We start from the raw sequence: 27,369 nt of genomic DNA, 5'->3' as shown, positions 1-27,369 counted from the left end.
TGGAGGCTGCATTAGTTTTCTATTTTCAGGCTTTCTTCCTTTATTATCACCTGGTGATCATGCCAGCAACACATTTCTTGACCTAGGGTGACAACATTTATTTACTATACTGTATCTATGGAGGAGCAGTGTTGTCACCCTAGGGCAGGAAGTGTTTTAAGAGAAGTTGATTGTTAGGGCTCACATGCACTTTGATTGAAAGAACGGGAATCCAATAAATGAAAGGGGCGGGCCAGGGACGGTCTGGCTAAGCAACAAAAAGGCTAAATGATGCTGGATGTCCTCCAGCCAGAAATGGGGCGGGCTCTGTCTGACGTGCTGAACTTCTAATGCCCATTGTAAGAAGCTCACATTATGCAGTGAAATCAGGGGAAGCAATTCCAGTCCAGGAGAGGAGCCGATACAAATGTGCAAGACTGAAGGGAAAGCTGGAGTTCAGCGTTGAAAGAATTTGCACATTGAGTCTATGTTCTTTTAGAGCTCAATGACTCAGAAGGTGTTTCTTTTTTTATCAAGTAAGTCATTTGATGGAAGAAGTTGACTGGTTGCTACTGGCAATAAAATCAGTTTTACATTCAGAGAGTTTCATTCAGGATCACTACTCTAATAATTCCAGACTTCAAAAGCCAATAACATTTTGTTTTTGTCATCTCACAGCCCTCCTGCCACCACCTTCTTCAGGACATTGTTCCCTCAGATGGTCACACTGAGTGCCGGGACTTCATTCACCCTCCCCATCACCTTCCGACCCCTGGAGAAGGTACTGTCTTCTGTATAGTACTGATATATACCATTGGAGAACCTTCCACTTAAAGGAAACTCTTCATGAAACAATTGGAGGGGCTGCCATTGCTGATCATTCCTTCAGAAAATGCTATTCGACTGGCCATCGTCATGATGCATTGGCTTTATTTTTTCTTGGGTCACTGACCTTAAATAAGTATGAAGATAAAGGATTCTGACACATTTATTTACACCAGGTATGTTCTGATATGTACAGATATTTATACCAGACACCACCAGACAACAAGCATTTTATAGAAGGAGGCGAGCAATGGCAGCTCCTGTATTATCCCCATTACAGAGAAAAATCACCAACAATTTGGGGACATGATCCATAGTCACATGTTCTGTGCTATGGTGCCATCTTGTGTTGGAAGGGAGAGAAGCATACCACGATTGCTGTGTATGTATGCATTGTGGAATTCCAGTGAATATTCTGCAGGTTTGTTCAGCCAGGAATTAGAATTTGTTCACATTTTCAGAATAAATGGACTGTATTGTAATTTGCACTTTTCCCGTACGGGATCTATATGGTTTAAAAGTACTTCTATAGTCAATGGATCACCCTCTTTAAAAACCACATTGCAGAAACAATACACATGCAAATAATAAACATGTATGCAGTACAGAAGTAATATGTTCTGGCATCACCCACTCCTCAAAGATTAGAGACGTAGAGTCCCAACTCCTTGATTTTCAGTAAAACTGTTAACGTTAGTTCAGAAATTTAGGTGATAAAATGAAATTCAACATAAATAATTGAAAGAATATGCAAAACTAAAACCTTTTTTTGTTGTTTTAGTTTTGGTTAGAGTATGAAAGGGTTTGAACCCCTTTGAGGTTTCTTTTCGCTGTCTGGGTCCCCACTGGGCAGATTTAGCCTCTATTTGTCCTGGTGACCATTGCCCCCGATGCTGGAAGTGATGGGAAGTCACAAATTTTGGGTTGTCACCAGAACAGAAGGTGAGGGGAAATCTGACAATGGAGACACATGTTCCATTGGGGTTCCCGCACTTTGCAGAGATTTCCCAGCAGACAAAAAACACAAGATGAAAGCATACAAACTGACCACGCGACCACAATAGATCTGCTTCCATGGTTAGCATGCTCAGACAACTACAGGAAACCAAGGTACCTGGCAGGACCATCAGGTGTCTAGAGTGTCTTTAATTTATTCTATAAAGTAAAGCAAACATTATGTGGATTATAAGGGGAAAAGCAATTTAGTCCCAAAGTCATTAAGGTTTACATATACAGTACTTTAATATTCTGAACTTCTGTTTTACAGCGTGATCATGAAGATTCAATCACTTTTGAAACAGATGACGGCATCTTTTCTGTGTCCTTACAAGCTGCACTTCCACGCCACACTCTCACATTTCCCGAGGAGCTGACCTTGCCTATGTGTGCCGTGTTTAACTCATCAGAGGCCATGTTTATCCTGCAGAGCACATGGTAAGTGTTGTCATTCTAAACAGATCACTGCCTATAAATCACTGATCTAAATGTACAAATAAATGGAAGTTGTAAAAAAAATGTTCGTTTTTAAAGTGGGCCCTTCAGGTTTGTATATGTTACAAGCTCAGGAACTTCTGTTTGGAGTGTTCCCAGGTTCTGAGGTATGGTCACCAAAAGGTGTTGATCTTTGTTGTTACTAGTGTTGGGCCGGTAGGCATGGCCTCATCTGTGGTGCAGTTTAAGGAGTGCCTTATCTTTATTAGAAGTATTTCAAGTAGATCCCATTGCACTCCTGACCTGATATAAGCCAAGATAATGGGTGGGTGCTGAGATGACAGTGTATGTCTCTGCAGATCAGTATCACGCAGGGGCGGATCTACCGCCGGTGCGGCCGCCCCGGGGCCTGAGCTCAAAGGGGGCCCAGTATCCAATATAACACAGCCCCGGGGCAGAGATGGGGGGGCCGCCGGTGTCCGGCCGTCGAATACCATCAGATCAGTATCCGGTGGGCCCCCCCATCTTTGCGCAGGGAGTGTCCGATGATCACATTGGTGTCCGGCAGCCGGGGGGCCCCCTCATCTCTGTGCCAGGAGTGTCAGATGATACGACATTCCCGACGCAGAGATAAGGGGCCCTAACGAGCGCCGGATACTGAGGAGGGAGCCGAGAATAAAAAAAGCCGGCAGGCACTTCAGGGGGCAGCCCTGGGCCTCGGCCGTGAGGACCCAGCAAACAGCCGCCTGAGTACGCGGGCGCGCTGTCTGAGATGGACACACACACACACTGGGGTGGTTTTCTGCAGCCACCCCCACCAGAAAAAAGCCAGAAGAGGTGAAGGTAAGTTATTAAATAAAATATTATTATTTTTTTAGCCCAATTGATGGCATTGCTGTATAAAGTACTGCTGGTATTTGTAGTGCTAAATAGCAGGTCCCATTCTGCATTGCAGCAATGCATAATGGCACCCTTTATAGAGGACTACAAATCTCAGCAGTACTTTATACAGCAATGCTATTTTTCCATCTTTTTTTTGTGTGTGGTTGCTACAGGGGATGTGGGTTGGGGGGTTGCACCAGGGCCCTTTGTTCCCCAGGTCCGCCACTGGTATCACGTAGAAGAAAAGTCAGTCGCACTACAATGAGAATTTCAGTCAATGTTCTTTATTGACAAAAGAATTGTCACATCGTATAGCAACGTTTCGGAACTGTATAGGTCCCTTCTTCAGGCAAACAAAAAAGACACTTGGTTTGCTTGAAGAAAGGACCTATACGGTTCCGAAACGTTGCTATACGATGTGACAATTCTTTTGTCAATAAAGAACATTGACTGAAATTCTCATTGGAGTGCGAGTGACTTGTCTTTATCAGAGACACACACAAAGAAGCTTGGGTCTCGCTATGTGATATTTGTGGTTCCCCACATTTGCCCAGTATTTAACCAATGGCAAGGATACTATAGACTGAAGCAATCCAAGAACGTAGGTAAAAGGCAAGGTGCCAGAACCAGAAGGGCGAAGCCAAAACTTAGGAAAAGGGACAGAAGCCTAGGAGCCTGAAATCAAACACAAGATTCACAAAATGCAGGGGCTGGTGTGCAGGAAACACAACTCAATTCACCTGTAATCCCTCATGAGAGGAATCTTTATTTGCTTTGATAAAACCAGATACAAATGAGGAGAAGGCAGATGCACTGAATGAGAGACGGGTGCTGGCTAATAGGCAGAGTTGGGGCATAGCCCAGGGGTAGGGAAAAGAGTCAGCCACTTTGGCACTTCAGCAGGAGGGGGGGCACAAAAAGGGTAGGACCTGCAACTTATGTTGCCGCAGTAGTCTGCACCTCATGTGGGTGGGTGAAAAGGGCGCACATTGGCCTTTTCACCCTGGGTGCTAAAGGACCTTGTCCCGGCATGGCTAATAGATAACAGAAACAGTCCATGAAAAGATACAGAATGAAGCTATTCTGCCATAATGGAGAAAATGCACACAGGTCACAGCTAGAGCCCTTACAAACTGGACACGCGTTTGGAATAAATAATTCTCTATACTTAGGCTGGATCTGTGCTATAAATCAAGTGCTATGCATTGTTGAATGGGTAACTGGTATCAAAATAAGGCCACGGGCTGTCTTTCCAGATAGCAACCAGTACTTGTGCAACCCTGTCATATCACCATTGCACTCTTCTTAATTAATTACTACTATCAATTAATGTAAAAAAAGAAAAAAAACATCTTGCTTGCCAATGCTTCTTTATAGAAGTTACTCAGAGCAGAGCTGGGCTTCATTAAAGCTTTACTAAACCCAAGAACAAATTTAATATAGTGCAACTTACTATTCCTTAGATGCGGTGGCATCTGTTTTAGTGCATTAGTTTTCTTATTTTAAGTCTAAAAACATGCCCTGTAGCCCTGTCTAAAAAATTTGTCAGGACTGCAAGAACCATGAAAGGTAGGAAGAAAGGTAATTAAATACACCAAGAAAAGAACTACTGTAGAGCAAATATGATTTAAGCAGAAACTTCCTGTACCTGTTGTGCATGAACTCTAAAGGATGAGCCATTATTTTTATAACTTGCTTTGACAGAACAAGTAAGTAATACATCATCTGTGGTATTCATACCGTGTTTCCCCGAAAATAAGACACTGTCTTATATTTTTTTGGCTCAAAAAAAACACACTAGGTCTTATTTTCGGGGTAGGTCTTATTTTTTTTATTTTTTTTAATGTACAACAATGTACAATTATTCATGTAGAAAAGTCTACATGTATTCATGTACATAAATATGGTGATCAGGGCAATCAGGGGTGCCGTACCTTTCCATGAGCAATTTGGTAACCAATCGCTGGCCAGAATGAGCGAACCGCACTTTTACTATCGATTCCTCACAGGCGGAGTGCATTTGGATAACTCCGCCTGTGACAGGAGCCGGCGCTATAGAGGAGGTATCGGCTTATGCGGCTCCGCTCCCTCCACTGCCGCTGGCTTCGTTGGCACCACTGATTCTCTCCCGCGGCTCTTCATGTTCCCCCTTTATGCCACCACTGAACCGGGAATAGTCACAACTAGGTCTTATTTTCGGGGTAGGTCTTATATTTTAGCAATTCCCAAAAATAGTACTAAGTCTTATTTTCGGGGAAACAGGGTAGCAGTTATGACAGTATTATTTTGTGTCTTCTAGTGACTTGCAGATGCAGTTCCGATGGGACGTCCCAGAACCTTTCCTCATCATCCCACAAAGTGGCGAGCTGGACCCCAGATGTCAGATCTGCACCAAGGTCTTATTCCAGCCGCAGATTGCGCTTGTACACAGTGTGGTCGCCACATGTCACTTTGGCCTGAATGAGGAATATACAAGAAGCATACAGCTGACTGCAATCTGTAAGGAAGCATCTCTTATTAAACTAATAGCCAACTGTGTCATTTACTGCATGAATTATGAAAATTAAATATGACACTTTTTAAACCTTGACCGCACTATTCAGATAATTCCAATACTACAGACTTTATTAAAATTCACAACAAATCCAGTATAACAGCGTGTATAAAACAGCAAATACCAGCACCGTTACACTGGATTTGCTGTGAATTTCAATAAAGTCTGTAGTATTGGAATTCTCTGGATAGTGCCGTCTGTTCGTATACTACTACATTCCAAGGTGGAGACGCACCTATTAGACCAGCACCTGGGGAGTCCCGATGGTGGCTAAGGAATTGGAGTGTTGAGATTTCCTTTGGCTCTACAATTTTTAAACCTTGTTGTCATAATTGCATAGGTAGGAAACTAGGCATGTGCTCTCAATGGCCAGAAAAATAGAAACAGCATTACCACCTTTGGTATGGAAACAACTTCCAAACATCCTGGCAATGATGTCTGTGGCATCCTGATGTTAAAGCAAACTGGAAGTATTAAAAAAAATATAGCAAATTAGGATTTTCTGCAGGTAGGAGCCAATTACATTTTAGCACATACTTTTTTGGTCCAGGTTCTCTCCCTACATCATTTTACTGAGCTCCAGCTGTCTCTACTTCCTCATAATGCAGAATAAGCACTCTTCCACACACTTTCCCATCACAGTCAGCAGGCCCAGGCATTGCCATGTTGGCTGCAGTAGGTACCGACTTTTGAATACGCAAATTCTGACTTTGAGAATGTCAGTATTTGCATAACCACCTCAGGGGGGCTGCAGGAGACACTGGTCAGGTATAACTTAAGCACCGAATGCGTATGCTTCAGCTATCAGCCATTTTATTATAGTTGTTTTTTCCCTCATAGCACAGTAAAGCCTTCTTAGAACAGAAGGTATTCACATACCGTATCTCATTCCATCACATGCCCCAAAAATAAGAGGATTAATTCCATTTCAGGACAGTGGGAGAACGCATGCAAATCCTTTCTTTATGCCCCATCAGTCAGATGCACACCCAGAACCACAAATGTATAGTGCACATACAGCCTAATATTGCTTATGGTGTCTAGTTTGACCTATCCAAATGGCAAGGAAGAAGGAGTGGCAACTATTGCTGCTGGTTGATTTCTCTTTTTCTGGCCACTGTGTTTATACAATATATTAACGCTTTTTGATGGATATGCTTGATCATATTCACCAATATACCTAGACTACTGTTTCTCTTTAGAAATTGCACATAGCTTTCCTCTGCCGTAGCAAACATAAAATGAACAGGATTGCAAATATTGTGCTATTTTTTCATTAAAATTACAGACATGAATTTGTTAATAAACTAATAATAGTTTATTTGTGCAGCCAAGTACCCCCATCTCTTGGTATCTGTTCCCGGAGAAACATGTGAGGATACCTTAGAAGTGGGACCAGTTCTGCAGTTTGGATCCGTTGGAGTGGACATGGTGTCTGAGAAAAATATTGAAATCTGCAACCCCTCAGTGGTATGTAATCATGTCTGTCTTGTTCTATCTGCTTAAAAGCTGAATTACGGGATAAAGGAATATAGACTAAACACAAGAGGCGTGTATTCCTATTGGAATTCTAGTGTGCTTTGTATATTTCTTTTAGATCAGTTCAGTAACTCAATGTGAAGCTTGTGCAGAGACTCCTGTAATAAAGACCAGTGACTGCTGCTCTGGTCTTGTCAACCCCTACCTTGATCCTCCCTATTGGGATGCTGCCGGTGACTTTTAAAGACCAGTAAAGAGGCTTAGAAGGCTGGTGGGGGCAAATTTGAGCTTAGTTTTTACAGAAATACAAATACATTTATTATATGTATTCCTTAAAGGGTTATTAAACCCTCACATTTTTTTGCATATATCTACTGCTAGCAAGCAGTAGATATATGCAAAAACTTAAAAAAAACTTTTTGAAACAGGTTTAAACCTATCTGTGGCTTTGCCGCGTGCTCCCGTCTGAACATCTGAAGAGTCTCGGGTGGCCGCAAAGGATCTTGGAGCGGGCGCATGCGCACTTCAGGTGTTCGGCCGGGAGATGAGGAGAGACACAAGGCAAGTCTATGGAGCAGCGTGCACCCGCACAGACTCCGTGGGATATCAGAGAAGAGGAGGACAGAGGAATCAGCGCTGGATCAGAGACCCGCACCAGCACTGGATCAGGGACCCGCACCAGCCCTGGATCAGAGACCCGCACCAAGGCTGGATCAGAGACCCGCACCAGCGCTTGATCAGAGACCCGCACCAGCGCTGGAGGGACAGCTGAAAGTAAGGAAGACGATGATCTGATTAAGAGGCATCCTTTAAGGTTAATCCTTACACTAACATTGGTGGGAGGGGGAAAAAATATCCTTTAATGTCACTTTAAAATCATTAAAGACCAACTCTGAGCATTTTTTTAAATTTTAATTGACCCCAAGCAGATATTAGAAATAAAAACATAGCTATGGCTGCAAAACTCAATACATTAATGCAGCATGGACCCCCGCAGTACTTATTTTTCAGCACATAATGTTCTAAGTCTTCCAGGTTTAAAGCTGCCCAGCATTGCGCAACCTTAAAGATTCGAAGCTGGCCATACACCTATAGATTATCTGCAGATTTTCTATGGTAAGATGGAAAAGTGCAACAGAGTCTTCCATCTACGATAAACTGTGTGGATGGAGGAATCTCCCGCTGGGCCAAGCTTCAGTATCTTGCTAGTCAAAATATCTGAACAATGCCTGCATCCAGATTGTTCAGGTATTTTGAGAGCAAGTGGGGCTAATTAGCAAGATACAGAAGCTTGGCCCAGTGGGAGATTTCTCCATCCACACAGTTTAGCGTAGACGGAGGAATCTGATGCACTTTTTCTATCTGACCATAGAAAATCTGCAGATAATCTATAGGTGTATGGCCAGCTTAAGGAAATACTGCGAGTGCAGGTCGTCATGACCCCCTCCCTTGTGGAGATTTCAACATGGTGCTCTTCATTAGCTCTATAATGATGCTATTATGATGCCATTCTATTTCACACAGGTGGATGCTGCTTTCCATATTGAGCAGGAGAAGAGGCCAGGCCAAGTGGACTGTCATTTTTCTTGTGGCGTTTCAGGTGGTATAGTACCAGCCCAGGGCAAGCTGAGAGTTCCCCTGAAGTTTAGTCCACGTACAGTGGGCATTGAGAGCGTGGACTATTTCCAGGTCATTCCAGCTGGAAATATCACCAAGTCAGTGGTAAAGGTTTCTGGGATTTGTAAAGGTATGACATTTCCTTAACATACTTCTTAATTCTCACTTCTTAGTGACACATTCAATAACAACAGATACTGAATTCCTAGCAGAATTGGTCTATACTTTGCAGAAGAGCGCTGAAGGGAATATCCCCAAATAGTACTGAAGGTCACAAAATTTCAGTGATAGACCAACACAAATACCCTATAAGATCCTTTTCTGTTCCAGCATAACTGCACCCCCGTGCACAAGGCCAGCTCCATAAAAACATGGTTTGTTGAGTTTGGTGTGAAGGAACTCAAGTACAAAATGGAAAATCCATTTTGTACTGAGTGGCAGCGCCATCCGTAGTCACTGCGAGCAACCCCCCCCATCCAATTTGTTTGAGTGCGATAAGGTATCTTTTTCGTTTGTTTGAGGAACTCAAGTAGTCTGCACAGAGCCCTGACTTCAACCTTACCGAACACCCTCGGGATGAATTGGAACACCGATTCCGAGCCAAGTCTTCTCATCTAACATCAGTGCTTGACCTCACAAATTGTCTCTTGACTTAATGGGCAAACATTCCCACATGCACATGCTGAAATCTTGTGGAAAGCCTTCCCTGGATGTTATGGCTGCAAAAGGAGGCAACGCCATATTAAAGGAGAACTATGAGGTGAGTGATTTTCACTCAGCCTCATAGTTCGAGCCGACGTGTGACAATTAAACTGTCACACGTCGGCTTAATAGATCGGGAAGTGAGCAAACACATACCTTCGCTCGCTCACTTCTCGATCATATCCCTGCAGAGAGCTGTGACTGTCACTCACGGCTCCATGCAGGGATTCCCCCCTCCCCGCTCCGATCCTGCAGCGCTGACTGACAGAACGGATGGGGGCGGGTACAGCTGGCTCTGCCTCTAGATAGGCAGAGCCAGCTGTCAATAAACACAGCTGGGTGGATCTCGACAGTAATATCGGCATCCATCCTGGCTGCGGCGGTCTCAGTATACAGCTACAGTATAGTGAGCTTTGGGTCACCAGAGGATGCTAGTTTGTGTCCCCCCTGTGACCCTTAGGAGAACTATGGGGAAAAACACTTAACCCATAGTTCTCCTTTAATGCCCATGGTTTTAAAATTGGATGTCCAAGAAGCTGCTATAGGTGTGATGGTCACAGGGAATAGTCATGCTGGAACAGGGTTGGAAGGACAAAATTGTCTAAAATCTCTTTGTATGCTATAGCGTTAACAATACCCTTCACTGGACATACCTAAACTCAGTCAATTGGAGGGATGCTCACATACATTTAGCCATATAGTGTAACTGTACAGACACTGCAGCACTTAGAACACTACATTATAACTCAACTTTTAGAATACTATGTAAATGTTTTATATTTATGTTTTTTTAATCACAAAACATAAAGTACAAAAGTGCTTATGTAGTGAAAGCCAATCCTCCTAAAAACAATATCTTCATTTTATTATATGGCGATTGTTTTATATTACAGTTTAGTTCTCCAATAATCCCCTTTGTGCTCTTCCAGGACCCAATGTGTCTCTCCACACATCAGTTCTAAATTTTGGTTTGGTTAATTTGGGGGAGGAGATCCTGCGCACCCTGGAAATGACCAATTCCTCAGATGTTCCGGCACTCTTTCAGTTCGATATCAATACCAGCGAAAGCGTTTTTTCCTTTGACCGGACATATGGAACGCTGGGCCCTGGAGAGACTCGAAGCGTGAAGATCACCTTCTCTCCAATTCACCCAATTCCTCATAATCGGCGAGTCACCTGCCTCCTCCACCATCAGGTCAGACACCTGTAATGGGTAGATGTGGCTAGAAAATTAAAATGGAACTATAATGTTACTGGGTCAAGTTTTATGTTAGTTGTTTTTTATGTTATCATTTTTTAAATGTTGTTTTACATTATATAGGAAAAGGAATCGCCAGCACTCAGTAGAATAATCCAACATGTCTATTTATTGGACATAGACGTCACACAATCACAAGAGCCAACGTTTCGAGACCACGCAAGGTCTCTTCATCAGGGCGTAAAGAGTGAAGAGGGTCACTCTTTATGCCCTGATAAAGAGACCCTGCGTGGTCTCGAAACGTTGGCTCTTGTGATTGTTTATAGGCCCTTTAAGGCTGAACTCCAGGTAGATATAAAACACACTGATAACTGCAGCTCTGTATTCATTAATACATCCCATTCACAATTCACAGTCTGGGGAAGGAACAAGACCTGTAAATGGTACTGAACTGCAGGAGGGAATGCTTAGGTTTCCTCCTGTGCCAGACAGGGCTGTGCTGTATGACAAAACTTTAAAAATCTCAGGACTGGATGGACAGAAATACAACTCCTTTGGCAAGTAAAACCTTAAATTAATTTCTTCTGTGTATTTATCTGGTTGGATGATCAGTGAAACGTCTTCAAGAAAAATACAGCAAGTCCAGTTGCCTTGACTTTTTTTTTACAGATATACCATGACCCGGATGAATGAGAACCTTCACAGACATATTCTGTGTATTTAGTTGTTTGCCTGTAGTTATGCTTTAAAGTAAACCTGTTGTAGTTGAAGACTACCATTGCTCACCTCCTACAAATGCTAGTTACGTGGCTGTAATGCTGACTCTGGCTCTAATACTTTTTCAGCTAGTTACCCAGATCGGGTTGCGGTTGCACTAACAACTGTAAATTTCAGGAGATTAGACCTGAAAGACATATAACCTAGTTCACTAGATAACTATGTAACATGTTCTTGTGTTCGAGGATCCTTTGTTTGTGGACTTGATTGGCAGTTGTCACTCGGACATGGACAAGCCGGCCGTTGTGCTTCCTAAGCACATGTCCCTTTACAGAACAAACATGGCTCGGGGGCTGACAATCTACCCGCCAGATATCCTGGATGCCATGATAGAGGAAAAGAAGATAAACACAGACACTGAGGGGGCTCTGGTTCTTCAGGAACAGGTATGGATCCTTATGAGATCACATATCCGTTGATGACTTCCTTTCTTTTCTGTGCTTTACATGTGTTCCTTTTTCTGAAGCGTGTGTAATTTTTGCATGTAAACCGTAATTAAAATTGCCTGACTTGTTTCATCAATGACCCCTATGTTGTTAGCTGATATTAGCAGTGACTTCTTAAAGCAGAAGTTAAAGGAGAATTATGAGGCGAGTGATTTTCACTCAGCCTCATAATCTGAGCCGACCTGTGACAATGAAACTGTCACAGGTCTGCTCAGTAGATTGGGAAGTGAGCGAACACATCCCGGCGTTCGCTCACTTCTCGATCTATCCGTGCAGAGAGCCATGACTGTCACGGCTCCCTGCAGGGATTCCCCCCCTCCCCTGTCCGATCCTCCAGCGGTGACTGGTGGAACGGACGGGGGAGGGGGCAGGTACAGCTGGCTCTGCCTCTAGATAGGCAGAGCCAGCTGTCACTCACGCATCTGGGTGGATCCAGACAGAATTGTCGGGATCCGTTCCGGCTGCGGCGTCTCAGTATACCGCGAGCTGTAGTTTGCGGTATACTGAGCTTTGGGTGACGCGAGGACGCTAGTTTGTGTCCTCCCGTTACCCTAAGGAGAACTATGGGGAAAAGCCCTGACCCCATAGTTCTCCTTTAGGTCTTTTTTTTTTCTAAAGGAAAAGTGCATTTTAAGACAAGGTGCTCTTACCCTTTAGGCCCCTTTAAGCTGATATAACCACGGCACAGATGCATACTTCTTTCCCGGGCCCGACCTCAGTTGTTTGGTGGCATCCTGCGGTGGACGTCTCCTTCTCCTGGCTGTAACTGCGTAACAAACCCCCATTGATTACTATGGGGCTCGACTCCTAGCTGGTAGATGGAGGTAGACAATAATAACAACACATTTTTGGTTATTTTCAGATTGACGCCACTCCTGAGAAACACCACCTTCAGGACACTGCATCTGAATATTTTAACGATGACTTCAATCAGGAGGATTCTACATTGTTATCACATATTACAGCCAACACCAGAGACTTTGATTTTGGCCAGTGTGTGGGTCACACAAAAGAAACGCTACCAGAATCTCTTCCTCTGTCCTTGACCAATCACACTAAGGGGAAAGTGACTGTTATGTGGACCTGCAAACCTCACAGTCCATTTCGGGTCACCCCAGAGGTCACCGATATCCCACCTCTGAAATCCACTTCATTCCGTGTGGTCTTCCAACCCTCACAGATGAATACTTTGTATGAGGCAGAACTGGAGGGCTTCATCTTTTACAAGGTGAGCTGACTTGGGAAGAGAGAATAAGAAAAAATCAAATGATAGCAAAGAAAAAAACTCCCCACATTTTTAAACTGATAAAAAGTAAAAATATTTTTTTTTTCTTAAATAGACATGTGCTTTAGATCAGTGGTTCTCAACCCGTGTAACCTCAGGACCCACATTTGACCTTGATCATTAAGTCATGACCCAAGTCGCACAGCACAGGAACGCACGGCATTGCGATACCGCAAGTTCCGGTGCGGGCGATCAAACTGTAGGTGGGAGGTGAGTTTGGGGTGCCATTCAAATAAATGGCAATTCAATATCTCCCACACCAGAATTTGTGGTAGGTATGATTTTGCGTGGTACAGTGCGTTGATCGCACGGGACTGTGCGATTAACGCACTGTACTAGTGTAAACGGGCCCTCAAAAACACTGACAACCACAATTTCACACTCAGCCATACACACACACACACACAGATCCACCCAGTATCTCTATGTTACGAGAACTTGAGTGGATCCTCATCCTGGGGTCCAGTGTGAGCTGCTGTGCTGTGATGGAGCTCCATCCATATGTGCATTGCTGATACAGCTGCCTTGCGTGCCCTGTAGAGGTGCCGGGAACCAGAATGTGACGTCACTCTAGTCCAGGCACTTCTACAGGACACACAAGGGAGGTGTAAGCAATGTGTGTATGGATGGAGCTCCCTCGTGGCCATAGCCCCATCCCATCCCACCTCAAGCTGACACTCGGCGCTAGGCAGCATATTTTGAATGGCTGCTTGGGTGTGAGAACTGACAGTGCTGCGCTAGGGGAAAGTTGCGGAGCCTCTCACCTAGAAAAGTGGAAGGCATGCAGTGAACGCCTGAACAGAGGGCCACGACCCACCAGTTGAGAACCAAGGCTTTAATGAATAGGGAAAATATGTAAACAACTACTACTTGTTCCCTTTAACTGTGAGGGCACCATCAGCATTTATATCTTCAGAATTGATCTTCATCCACAGGTTCTGCGAGATTATCGTAATGTGAAAGATGCCACTGTCTGTCCCCCTTGGTGCATTACCCTGCGGACAAGAGGCCACACATTTCAGTTAGGACAGGGTCACTTTGTACCCAGCTGTGTTCTGGATTCACCTCACATGGTAAGAGCTTTAGGAATCTCTTTTACTAAAAAGTTATAGTGTGTTATTACTACATCTACCCTTATGGATGTTATATACCAGGTGTCAACAACCATTCTCCATATTAAGAGTTATATTACAAGCATTCAACAACCAGCATGCCAGTGAACAATAGCAATCCATAGACCCCAGTTCCTGCACCTTCAGACCTCAGATCAACCCCAGTTCCTGCACCTTCAGACCTCAGATAACTCCCGTTCCTGCACTTTCACGCCTCAGATCAGCCCCAATACCTGCACCTTTAGATCTTAGATCAACCCCAGTTCCTGCACCTTCAGACCTCACATCATCCCCAATTCCTGCACATTCAGATCTCAGATTAGCCTCTATCCCTGCACCTTCATATCTCAGATCAGCCCCAATTCCTGCACTTTCACGTCTCAGATTAGCTCCTATCCCTGCACCTTCAGATCTCAGATCAGCCCCAATTCCTGCACCTTCAGACCTCAGATCAACCCCAGTTCCTGCACCTTCAGACCTCAGATTAATCCCCGTTCCTGCACTTTCACGCCTCAGATCAGCCCCTATACCTGCACCTTCAAATCTCAGATCAGCCCCGATTCCTGCACCTTCAGAAAAAAAAGACTAATAATATAAAACTGGTGCCATCCATTTTAAATCTACCATCTTTATCTATACCAGTGGTCAGCAGCCTTTTCCACATTATGGTCACTTTACAAGCATTAGACAACCAGCGTGCCAGCTAACAAAAGCTTGCTGTAGATCTCAGATCAGCCCCAGTTCCTGCACCTTTAAGATTCAGATCAGCCCCTGTTCCTGCACTTTCAGGACTCAGATCATCCCTAATTCTTTTACCTTCAGACCTCAAATCAGCCTAATTTCTGTACCTTTCCACCTCAGATCATCCCCAATTCCTGCACCCTCAGATCAGCTCCAGTTCCAGCACCTTCATACCTCAGATTAACCCCTATCCCTGCACCTTAAGGCCATAAATCAGCCACAATTCCTGCACCTTCAGGCTACAGCTCAGCTCCAATTCCTGCACTTTCAGACCTCAGATCAGCCCCAATTCCTGCACCATCAGAGATGCAGGGGCTCTACATTCATACCTCCTATAGCTTGTGGCTCTACTCAGAGGAGAAAGAGGGTAGACAGACGGCCTTCTTTTCGTAATGTTGTCAGCAGTCCCATATGGGCAAATGCTGGTGCTGGACAATATGGGCAGTCCCATATGGGCAAATGCTATTGTGCTATCAATTACAGCCTGGAGTTGCCTAATTCTGAGATATATATATATATATATATATATATATACTAATACATTTGTATACATATGTTATATACACTAGTACAGTATGTTATATGTATGTCATATGAACTGCTTCAGTATGTTATGTACAATACTACAATAAATACATCTTATATGCTGTAGGTTTTTCCGCCAGTGAGACAAGATATGCACACATATCGCAGTTTGCTGCTACAGAACACTGGCTCTACGATAATGACTTATGCCATAGACCAGATGAGCTGCCTGAATGTCCAGGTAAAGCCAGCCTCCGGTCACCTGGCACCTGGCTCTCATCAAATACTGCTGGTGAGGACCAGCCCTCATGAAACTGGATTGACAAGGAACACTCTGCCTCTGCAGCTCAATTACAGTTCTGATTTCTCCCAGGTAGGTATCATTTTCTGTCAGGTAGAGGCAAGCTTTTAGTAGTCCTGTCCTCACCACATCAAATATACCAATGGGGTTAGCCATACAGAGGCAGGATGAATTTCCATTTTCGCAGTAATGCTGGTGATTTCTCATTATTAGCTCAGCAATCCATATACTTTGATGGCAAATAATTTATTACAATTTGCAGTAGAATATAGCTGGGAAAGAGGGATGGCAGTCTTTAGAATGGATATGGAACAAAGAAGCAGATCACTAGCACTCAGGAGTAAAGATGAATATGTCCTTTTTTTATTGGACACAGACATCACAGTGATCAGAAAATCCTAGGTTTCAGGGCCGTCTTTCTGCCTTGAGGAAGGGACCCTGCGTGGCCCCGAAACGTCGGCTTTTCTGATCACTGTGACGTCTTTGTCCAATAAAAAAAGGACATATTCATCTTTACTCCTGAGTGCTGGTGATCTGCTTCTTTGTTCTGTGTTTGCACGGCGCCATCCGTGGTTATCACTACGAGCACCATCTTTCTTGTTGGCCGGGACTGCTGCGAGGTGTGCGGAGGGCTCCCCCATCGATCAACATCTGTAGAATGGATATGTTCTCTGTGTCAGACTGCTTCAGGCACTCAACTAGCAGCAAAGTTAAAGGCCACTATGAGGAGTCTCAAAGCGCTCTGTAACTCAAACTGCAGCCAGGTCTGGATTTTACCATAAAGAACAGTTGGCCTGTCCCTATAGGTGGCAAAATGAAAGAGACACTTTTCCCTGTAAAATTGACTATTTGTTTTACAGAAATAAAGTTAAATATTAGAAGCATATTGTCACAGTGGTAGGCAGGTTGGGACCAATAAAACAGGGACATTTTCTGTGTGAGACGTTGTGCTATCAGACCGAGTGTTGGTTCGGATGCTAAATGTTTTGTACCTACAGACTTAAAGCTTAAGTTTAATCTTCTTATATTTTGTCTACCTAGGTTCCTTCTTTCCCCCGTCATCAACATGCTAATACAAATTTTAAATAAAACGTTTCCTTTTCAATACATACCTTTTTTTTAGATCAAGGGACATCATCAATGGCCCTCTGTGCATAATTTTGCAATGCAGGCAGATCGTGACTAGTGGGAGGAGCCAGCAGGTTTCTGTACATGATACAAACAGTGACCTGAGTCATGGGAGGAGTTATGCAAATAATAGAATAGCCTGATTGGTACATGGCAGTCAGGCGGAGTAGGTGTTCTTAAAGGTGAACTATGGGGTCAGGGCTTTTCCCCATAGTTCTCCTAAGGGTAACGGGAGGACACAAACCAGCATCCTCCCGTCACCCTAAGCTCAGTATATAGAGAGCTGCAGCTCGCGGTATACTGAGACGCCGCAGTTGAAACGGATCCCGACAATTATGTCGGAATCCGCCCAGCTGCGTGAGTGACAGCTGTCTCTGCCTATCTAGAGGCAGTGCCAGCTGTACCCGCCCCCTCCCCCGTCCTTGTCCGCCAGTCAGCGCTGGAGGAGTGGGGAGGGGGGAATCCAGTCCCTCCCCGTTCACAGCTCTCTGCCGTGACAGGATCGAGAAGTGAGCGAACGCCGATATCATGCAACATTAGATTATGGGGGGAATTTATCAAAACTGAAGCAGACAGAACCTGGAGCAGTTGCCCATGGCAACCAATCAGCATCTCTCTTCAGTTTGCTGAGGTAAGATTTGCAAATGAGACAGAGAACTTGATTGGCTGCAGTACAAATCTGCTCCAGTTTTTATAAATTCCCCCCCTATGACTTCAACTTTTGCAATAACAACAGCAAAATACAGCTGGTGACAAAAGTTGCAATCCCGGTATGAATGGCTGTTGTCATCTACATGTGCATAGGGCGGACTGATTTCTGATGACAGTCTTTCTGATTGTATTCTTTCTGTCTGGAAGGACATTGTCCTGTTTTGTAGAGCGGAAACCCCCCAGCTCTGCCTAGAAAAGAAGGGAAGACTTTACTTTAAACCGACCTATGTGGGTACCCAGTCTGAGTGCTCCTACTCCCTGAAGAACTGCTGCAGAGTCCCGCTGCACTTTGAGTGGACGATCCAACAGACCGACCGATCTTATTTCTCAGTCAGTCCTTGCAAGGGGATTATCAGACCGAATGAGACCTTGGTAAGACACCATGTCATAAAGCACTTTAGTATGCATACCATCTCTTAAAGCGGACCTTTACCCATGTCTTTAAAATAACAACAAACACAGCTTTAGAAATGTTCAGTAATGACAATCTACACACACATACTTCTACATAACTGCAGGCTTTGTATTCTTTGCATATCTTATTTCTCTTTTCTTCCCCGGTCTTCTGACAGTGGCCATGTTTACTAAGGCCAGATTACTAGCTCTCCTTTTACTTCCTGAAACTCTGGCACATGTGACTAGACATGTGACTATGACATGTGACCATGCACATCATCTCTGGGGAGGAAAATGCTTTTCCCTGAGATCTCCTGAGATTACAGATGAGATTCCCCTGCGATGCTCTGCTGATGACAAGGCAATCCCAGGGTGCATTGCTTTGCCAAACTAAAGTCATTTTGCCCTTTCAAAGCAGGAAGTGAATGGTCTTCAAGTGTAAGTATTTCACAAGCACAGCATTTTACACCTGACATGTCTATGTGATTATTAATCATCATACATAGAGGGATGCATTGGTAGAATTAGATTTTTGACTGCAAAGGTCCGCTTTAAGATACTGTCATACATTATTTTGGATACTGTATATAACTCATTCTGCTATCATTGGTGTAGTTTTCCTATATAAGCACTAGGGATGCACCGATATATCGGCCGCTGAAACATATCGGCCGAAAATGGCACTTTTGGCTAAATGCCGAAAGTGCCATTTTCCTGCCGATACATCGGCGCATCCGTTTTTTCTTTCCTCCCCGCTGGGCGCTGCTCTGTATCCCAGCGGTGAGGAGAGAAAGTGTGACAGCTGGCCGAGCGCTGTGGGAGGAGAGCACTGTGAGCGGCCAGCGTCTCTCCTTCCACACCGATCAGCCTCCTATTACAGTCCGGCAGAGCGGTGTGTGGGCGCAGACAGCGCTGCCACTGAGCTGAGCTCTCCTCCCTGCACTGCTCGCTCAGCCTCCTGTGACAGCAAGTCAGAAAGGAGAGCGGGTACAAGCAGTCAGTGATCGCTGAGTGTTTGGAGATAATTGAGGAAAGAGTATGGTTACTATATCCTCAATTATGAATAAATGGGAAGTGGTCTACATCCCCTCCTGTTCATTCATGATTGTGCTTATAGTAAACATACTATGTTATCAAGTTATGAATGATCAGGAACACTCAGTATAGAGGATTCCTGTTCATTGATAACAGGGGATACAGAAAAAGAGATGGAGGACTCTGTGTCCTCAATCTCTTTTTCTATTTTAAAAGGGAAATATCAGGGGTCTGTTTAGACCCCTAATATTTCCCCTAAGCCGCTAAAAGTATGATTACAGATGAGATTCCCCTGCGATGCTCTGCTGATGACAAGGCAATCCCAGGGTGCATTGCTTTGCCAAACTAAAGTCATTTTGCCCTTTCAAAGCAGGAAGTGAATGGTCTTCAAGTGTAAGTATTTCACAAGCACAGCATTTTACACCTGACATGTCTATGTGATTATTAATCATCATACATAGAGGGATGCATTGGTAGAATTAGATTTTTGACTGCAAAGGTCCGCTTTAAGATACTGTCATACATTATTTTGGATACTGTATATAACTCATTCTGCTATCATTGGTGTAGTTTTCCTATATAAGCACTAGGGATGCACCGATATATCGGCCGCTGAAACATATCGGCCGAAAATGGCACTTTTGGCTAAATGCCGAAAGTGCCATTTTCCTGCCGATACATCGGCGCATCCGTTTTTTCTTTCCTCCCCGCTGGGCGCTGCTCTGTATCCCAGCGGTGAGGAGAGAAAGTGTGACAGCTGGCCGAGCGCTGTGGGAGGAGAGCACTGTGAGCGGCCAGCGTCTCTCCTTCCACACCGATCAGCCTCCTATTACAGTCCGGCAGAGCGGTGTGTGGGCGCAGACAGCGCTGCCACTGAGCTGAGCTCTCCTCCCTGCACTGCTCGCTCAGCCTCCTGTGACAGCAAGTCAGAAAGGAGAGCGGGTACAAGCAGTCAGTGATCGCTGAGTGTTTGGAGATAATTGAGGAAAGAGTATGGTTACTATATCCTCAATTATGAATAAATGGGAAGTGGTCTACATCCCCTCCTGTTCATTCATGATTGTGCTTATAGTAAACATACTATGTTATCAAGTTATGAATGATCAGGAACACTCAGTATAGAGGATTCCTGTTCATTGATAACAGGGGATACAGAAAAAGAGATGGAGGACTCTGTGTCCTCAATCTCTTTTTCTATTTTAAAAGGGAAATATCAGGGGTCTGTTTAGACCCCTAATATTTCCCCTAAGCCGCTAAAAGTAAAGTAAAAAATTGAAATATTTAATAAAAAATGAAGGAATAAATACAAATAAATATAAAGAAATTAAAACATTTATAAAAAATAAATAAAAATAAAATATTTGAAAAATTTGAAAAAATTAAAGTAAAAAACATTTTCGGTTTCGGCCTGACAATTTCTTTTTATTTCGGTTTCGTTTCGGTTTTGAAATTTCCATTTCGGTGCACCTCTAATAAGCACATCCGCGTGTCTTTGTCTGCCAGTCTGTGATGTAGAGAAATATTCTGTAAGCTCATTTTGGAGGGGACTGCTGATCTCTAAATAGGCATTTTTAAAATTAAAATAAAAATCACCAGAAAGGAGGATGATTGTATATGATTGGGGTATAGACTGGAGATGTTTGTTTTCTATCTGAAATGGATACTTTTGTTGTCCCTGTCAGTCACAGACTTGGTCATTTGTTCCACAAGAAGAAAAAAATTACTTTATTAAAGCTACGGTACTGTCTTGGCCAGCTGATGAAGCCTCCGAGCCTGTCTCAAAAAGGCACTACCCCCTGCGTATCACTGGAGAGGGCTGCAGGGGAACATTGTCAGTAAGTACACATGTAATGTAGTATGTGAAAAAGGAGGTCTGTATTTTTTTTATGTTATGAATTATTTGTTTGGTTTTTGTACCAAAGAGTAACATATGGTATGTGGTTTGCTTAGAAAGACATTCCCAATTCTAAAAAAAAAAAATGGTGCCATTCATTTTAAATCTACCATCTTTATCTTCAGCAGCCTTTTCCACATTAAGGGTCACTGTACAAGCATTAGACCACCAGCATGCCAGCAAACAAAAGCTTGCCATAGATCTCAGATCAGCCCCAGTTTCCACACCTTTAAGATTTAGGGCATCCCCAATTCACCTTGCACCTTCATACATCATATCAGCCCCAATTGCTGCATCTTCATACATCCATATTAACCCCAATTCCTGCACCTTCATACATCATATCAGCCCCAGTTCCTGCACCTTCATACATCATATCAGCCCCAGTTCCTGCACCTTCATACATCATATCAGCCCCAATTCCTGCACCTCCATACATCATATCAGCCCCAATTGCTGCACCTCCATACATCATATCAGCCCCAATTGCTGCACCTTCATACATCATATTAACCCCAATTCCTGCACCTTCATCCAGCATATCAGCCCCAGTTCCTGCACCTTCATACATCATATCAGCCCCAGTTCCTGCACCTTCATACATCATATCAGCCCCAGTTCCTGCACCTTCATACATCATATCAGCCCCAATTCCTGCACCTCCATACATCATATTAGCCCCAATTCCTGCACCTTCATACATCAAATCAGCCCCAATTCCTGCACCTTCATACATCAGATCAGCCCCAGTTCCTGCACCTCCAGACTCAGATAAGCATCAATTCCTGCACCTTCATACATCAAATCAGCCCCAGTTCATGCACCTTCAGACCTAGATAAGCATCAATTCCTGCACCTTCAGACCTCAGATCCTGCACCTTCATACATCAGATCAGCCCCAGTTCCTGCACCTTCACACCTCAGATAAGCATTAATTCCTGCACCTTCAGACCTCAGATCAGCCTCAAATCTTGCACCTTCAGAAACAGGGGATTTACATTCAAACCTACTGCAGCTAGTCTTTGCACTATGAGGAAGAAGAGGGCAGGCAGGCGGGCTTCTTCACATAACAATGCCCACAGGTGGGCCTACACTGGTACTGGGAGGAGGAGCTGGTACCTGGATATCAGTGACGTCAGGGGGATCAGTCTGAAACATCATGGGGGTGAATGGGCTGTGGGGGCAGAGAGGCAGGCTAGGCTTTTGTAATTGACAGTGGCACTATATTTGTAAAGGAGCCCACCAGAGGATCATCCGGTGGGCCAGCTTAAACCTACCCACATGCAACATGCTTTTCTGGGTGCCACTGAAAGTGACATTGTGTGCCCACTCTGGCACCCGTGCTTTAGGTTGCCTATCCCTGGTCTAAAGAATTGTAACCTATTATTTATGTCTTACCTTTCTACCTACTGCTATTGGATTTAACTGACCACTGGTGTTGAGGCCCAGGACAGTGGCGTCACAAGGGAGGTGCAGGGGGTGCGACCCGCACCTGGGTGCCACTATTGGAGGGGTGACACCAAAATGACTGATAGTCAATTTGGTGTCACCCCCTATGAAAAGTCGGGCACTCGGTCATGGACCGAGAGCCCAACAGTGTCAGGAGAGAGGAGGGGACCCGGCGGCATACCTCATCCTGCCAGGTGAGCGTCCCCTCCTCCCCTCTGCCGGCATCCATCACTAAGATGGCTGCCGACAGGCTTCAATAAGATGACCATGTACGCGCGATGATGTCATCACGCACGTGGCAACGTCACGCGCATGCGCGATGACATCACGGCGGGGGTATCACCGGTCTCCGCTCCGGGTGACACCCAGCCTTGGGACGCCCCTGGACCAGGACTTCCTTCTTGGCTAAGGTAGTGTCTGTCTTTCACTTCAACCTGGCCATTGTTTTCCTGTCCCTCTGTTTGACTTCAGTTCGCCAAAAGGGAATTTCCCTCCCATGTGTGGATGTAAATCGGGCTGTGAAAATCTATTTCTCTGCTACTGCTACTTTAGGAAGACTGATTCCTTTTGTAGTCCGGATGGACCATGTAAGGGTACACTCGCTTCTCAGTCCACCATCTCTGGGTATCTTAGGCAGACCGTCATCTGAACATATGGTCTTAAAGTGACATTAAACCCTCAGATTTTTTAACATAAACCAATACTGTAATGTGCGCCTTACTGTAATCCATGGTAGTTTCCCTTCTCTTTGCTGCTCTTCCTTTTAAATCCTCATGTCTTCTCATGCTTGGGGAGAACTTCCCTTTTCAGCTCAGGGCCTCTTCCTGTAGTGCTGGCTCAGGTTTCAAGCCTATACAAACGTATACACAGACACCATGTATCCATTCCAGAGACAAGGCAGTCTGCTGCAAAACAGAAGTTCTCCCCAAGCATGAGAACAGATACAGATTAAAAAGGAAGAGCAGCAAAGAGAAGGGAAACAACCATGGATTACAGTAAGGCGCACATTACAGTATTGTTTTATGTTACAAAATCTGAGGGTTTAATGTCACTTTAAGGATCAGGTTCCACCTTATCCTGTCAAGGAGTACTCTGCTACATCAGAGGGTGCTTCTTGTTCTTTTTGGCATTATGCAGCCTTCCCAGTTTGTAAATCGACCGCCTTCTCTTTTATTTTTTATGTTCTACCCATGTGGCTCTTCAGGCCTCATATGATGCCAGCTTTGAGAGTTGAATCCTTCAACTGGCTCTGGAGCTTCAATCCATGTGATTTATGTTATCAAAATATGAACAATGAATGCAAGTTGGAACCGTTCACCTTTTTGGTTTGGCGCATATATATATTATTTTTTCCATTTTTTTTCCCAGACTCAGCAGGAGCTCCTGGATTTAGGAAACATTTTAGTTGGCAGTTTTCAGTCACATGATCTGCTTCTGTCAAATGATGGAAACTGCAGCCTGGAGTATACACTTAGCGCCAAGCAGGAGATCATGGGGGCATGTGACCCAGACGAGGTCATTAATGACCCAATAGGTAAATATCTTTTTTAAGCCATGGTACAGCCATGTTTGTGTTAATCTATTATGCTTATGGTTTTTATTATGTCTGGTTTATGTAAATAGATCACGTAAGTACTTTTACAATTTTAAAATGTTTTTCTTTAACTTATTTTCTTTGAATTGTAGTTTTACTCTCTGGTACTGCATTGTTGCAGGGGTAGCTGAACTGCAATAATGGCTGAAAAAAATAACAGCAAGCTGGTAGTTTAAGCGACGATAGCTTTTATTGCCTAACAGCAAAAAGTTTCCCAGCAACTCACCAGCCAGAATGCAAAAAAAACCTGTCTAACCGCTAAGGTTAAAAACAGAGGTTTTAGATGCACGTCTTCTACAGAACACGGGAAAGCCGCACCGCCTCGCCAAGACACCTCTGTGTATTGCGGTCCTAACTCTAATCTTTGAGAGTCTCCATCTTGGAGCACATGTAGCAAAAGATAAAATTGGGTGCAGGTTCACCAGGAGGTAGCCCAACCTCCTTAAAGGCACAGGGACACACAGGGGACCCCGCACATCACAACGGCAGCTGAGACCCCCAGTGTGTCACTGCACCAAATCAGTCTAGCAAAACAAATGGCAAATGCACTCATCAAATCATAACCAGCTTTAGGGCTTGTTCACACGACGTCCGGATTCTGTCCTGACCAGATCTGTGCGCTCCTACACTAAAAATGCATCCCAATGTATCCCTATGTGTTTTGTGGGCTACAGTTCTCACGTGCGCAGTCCGTTCAGTTCCTGGCAGAAAAAATACTGCATGTCACATTTTGTCTGGTCAGGATACGGTCCGGAAACGCAAAACGCATAGCACCGCGTCTGCAGATCTGCTCCAGATCTGGTCCGGACATCGTGTGAACAAGCCCTCAAAGCAAGGTGCACATGGAAGGGCTTTATACAGTACAAGAGCAAAAGGTTTCCTAGCACACTCACCAGCCAGCATGCATGTTTTTTTTGCATGCTGGCTGGTGAGTGTGCTGGGAAACTTTTTGCTGTTTGTACTGTATAAAGCCCTTCCATGTGCACCTTGCTTTAAAGCTGGTTATGAGTTGATGAGTGCGTTTGCCATTTGTTTAGCTTTTATTGCCTAGCACAAGTTATTAACAATGCAATTGTTTGGGACGCCTTAGATCCCTTTCTCAGGCTTTAAACGGTTCTATAACATTATTTACCATTATATAAAACTCTACCATTTTATTGAATTTTATAAAGCCTGAAGAAGGGAATAAATGGTCCCTAAATCTTGCACATGTAATAACTTGTGTTTGCCAAAAAAAGGCAGTAAAGAGTATAATCTTTCTGCATTGATCGATGCATGACACAGTACAAGACTCTACTACAGAGATTTTAGACAATGAAACCGTTCTCATGTTAAATGCAATTGTTTGGTTATAGCTCTGCATTAAATACGTTTTCTAGCATAAGGGGGAAACTTTTTGAAGTAAGGATATCACCAGCACACCAATCAAATAATTTCAGCAAAAGTCCATTTGAATGACAAAGGCCATTCAAAATACAAGCGCTTTCGAGGGGGGGGCAAGGGGTCCCCTTCATCAGGCTCGGAATGACATTCATGGACGTTTGCTGAAATCCAGTGTGCTGGTGATATCCCTTTATCCATATGCTGTTTAGCCGAAAGTGCCATTTTCGGCCGGCGCCCCCCCTTCACTTTTCGCCCGGGGCCCGCGCCCCTGCTGCCCCCCCGGTTGTTACGCCACTGCCCGCCTGTATATACAGGACACATATAGATCCGGTAAGGAGTGCAGCAGGATACTCTCTTCAATTGTACTTTTTGAAGTAGATGACGTGAAATCTTCTTTAAAAGGGTGTACAGATTAGGTTAAAAGAAAGCTATAGTAAAGAAACTTAGGGGCTGATTTATAATATGTTTTCTTTACATCTCTGGATAGCTCTGGAGTTTGATCATACTAAAGGGAGACTACCAGCCCGTACCAAGCTGAAGGTGAGAATAATTGGCCACCCGGCCCGCCGACTCCCCTATACCTGGACAATCAGCTACTGCATCCTCTCCCCAAAAGGTGGGTTTCATAATTTTATTTCGGGCATGGCCGGCCATATGAGCAAGTAGACACTTGAAGCGGCACTCCAACCATGAGGGATAGATATTCATTGCAAGGGTGCTTCCTTACCGTGTGCAAAAACACTTTTTTTTTCCATTCATTTTTTTATTGGAAGTTTTCAGAATACAAAATCCGAATAATACAGTAATAATGCAAAATACGGGTCATAGTGATATTGTTGAATTTGAAAAAGGCATAGGTTAAGCTAGTAGGTGGTATAAACAACAACGATGTAGGAGAACAGTCTACAGGTCATACATGGGATAGGGAATATTCTCGAGTATACCGGCAATCTTTTCGAACTGCGCTGTACAGATAACCAAAACAGAATCCTGAGTAATGTAAACCATCGTAATCGGATTGGAAAGGAAAAAAGATAGAATAGAATATAGATAATTGAAAAAAGAAAGAAAAGGAAGGGAAGGAGAATGGGGGGGTGATCAGGTTCAGAGAAGCGTTGACTACATTAAGTTGTGAGGAAACATGGTCCAAAGAGGTGGCAATGTTTCACGGGTGGAAGACAATTCCGGATTATTATTATTATTACACAGTATTTATATAGCGCCAACAGTTTGCACAGCGCTTTACAATGTAAGGAAGACATTACAATTACAATACAATTCAAGACAAGATGGTAAGGAGGGCCCTGCCCCTGAGGGCTTACAATCTAAAAGGGAGGAGGAAGTGATACATGAGGAGGTAGCTGTGTGGGGATGAATTGTTTGAGAACGTGATGGTTCAGTGGTTAGGTTGAGGTGGGATAGGCTTCCCTGAAGAGATGAGTCTTCCCTGAAAGACAGTCAAGGTGGGAGATAGACGGACAGGTTGGGGTAAAGAGTTCCAGAGGATCGGGGAGACTCTAGAGAAGTCCTATCGCCGCAGATAGTAAAAAGAACCCCAAAAAATGTTACCAATATATTAACAGTAAAAAGGTGTGAAAGGAGCAGATAGGCCCAATAAAGGATGGAAGCGGGAAGCTAGTCACAAACGACAAGGAGAGGGCCGAGGCGCTGAACGCTTTTTTCTCCTCAGTATACACTCAGGAGGGAAACGGGTTTGACACACATGATAAAACTCCCAGTTTAACTCAAAATATACCCCAGTGGTTGACAGAAACCGGGATACAACAAAGACTTAAAATGCTCAATGCAAACAAAGCAGTGGGTCCGGATAACCTGCACCCCAAGGTACTTAAGGAATTAAGCCAGGTTATAACTAGACCATTAATCCTCATTTTTAAGGACTCCTTAATGACTGGTAGGATCCC

General features: G+C 44.1%; 1 protein-coding gene across 1 annotated transcript in view; it reads left to right on the top strand.

Annotated features, from left to right (window-relative positions):
* Positions 1-27,369, top strand: part of CFAP65 (cilia and flagella associated protein 65) — a 60,461-nt gene that overhangs the window by 2,907 nt on the left and 30,185 nt on the right. The window contains exons 3-16 of the mRNA XM_018554927.1: positions 658-760; positions 2,072-2,238; positions 5,417-5,616; positions 7,002-7,141; positions 8,675-8,897; positions 10,399-10,664; positions 11,630-11,830; positions 12,753-13,118; positions 14,111-14,248; positions 15,681-15,926; positions 17,841-18,065; positions 20,807-20,959; positions 23,836-24,001; positions 25,932-26,060. Coding sequence (XP_018410429.1) covers positions 658-760; positions 2,072-2,238; positions 5,417-5,616; positions 7,002-7,141; positions 8,675-8,897; positions 10,399-10,664; positions 11,630-11,830; positions 12,753-13,118; positions 14,111-14,248; positions 15,681-15,926; positions 17,841-18,065; positions 20,807-20,959; positions 23,836-24,001; positions 25,932-26,060 — 2,723 coding nt within the window. The remainder of the gene's footprint in view (positions 1-657; positions 761-2,071; positions 2,239-5,416; positions 5,617-7,001; positions 7,142-8,674; positions 8,898-10,398; positions 10,665-11,629; positions 11,831-12,752; positions 13,119-14,110; positions 14,249-15,680; positions 15,927-17,840; positions 18,066-20,806; positions 20,960-23,835; positions 24,002-25,931; positions 26,061-27,369) is intronic.

This window comes from Nanorana parkeri, unplaced genomic scaffold (genome assembly GCF_000935625.1).
Source record: "Nanorana parkeri isolate BGI_ZX_2015 unplaced genomic scaffold, ASM93562v1 scaffold178, whole genome shotgun sequence".
NCBI lineage: Eukaryota > Metazoa > Chordata > Amphibia > Anura > Dicroglossidae > Nanorana > Nanorana parkeri.
The sequence above is the reverse complement of the archived record's forward strand: the minus strand, read 5'-3'. Positions and strand labels throughout refer to the sequence as shown.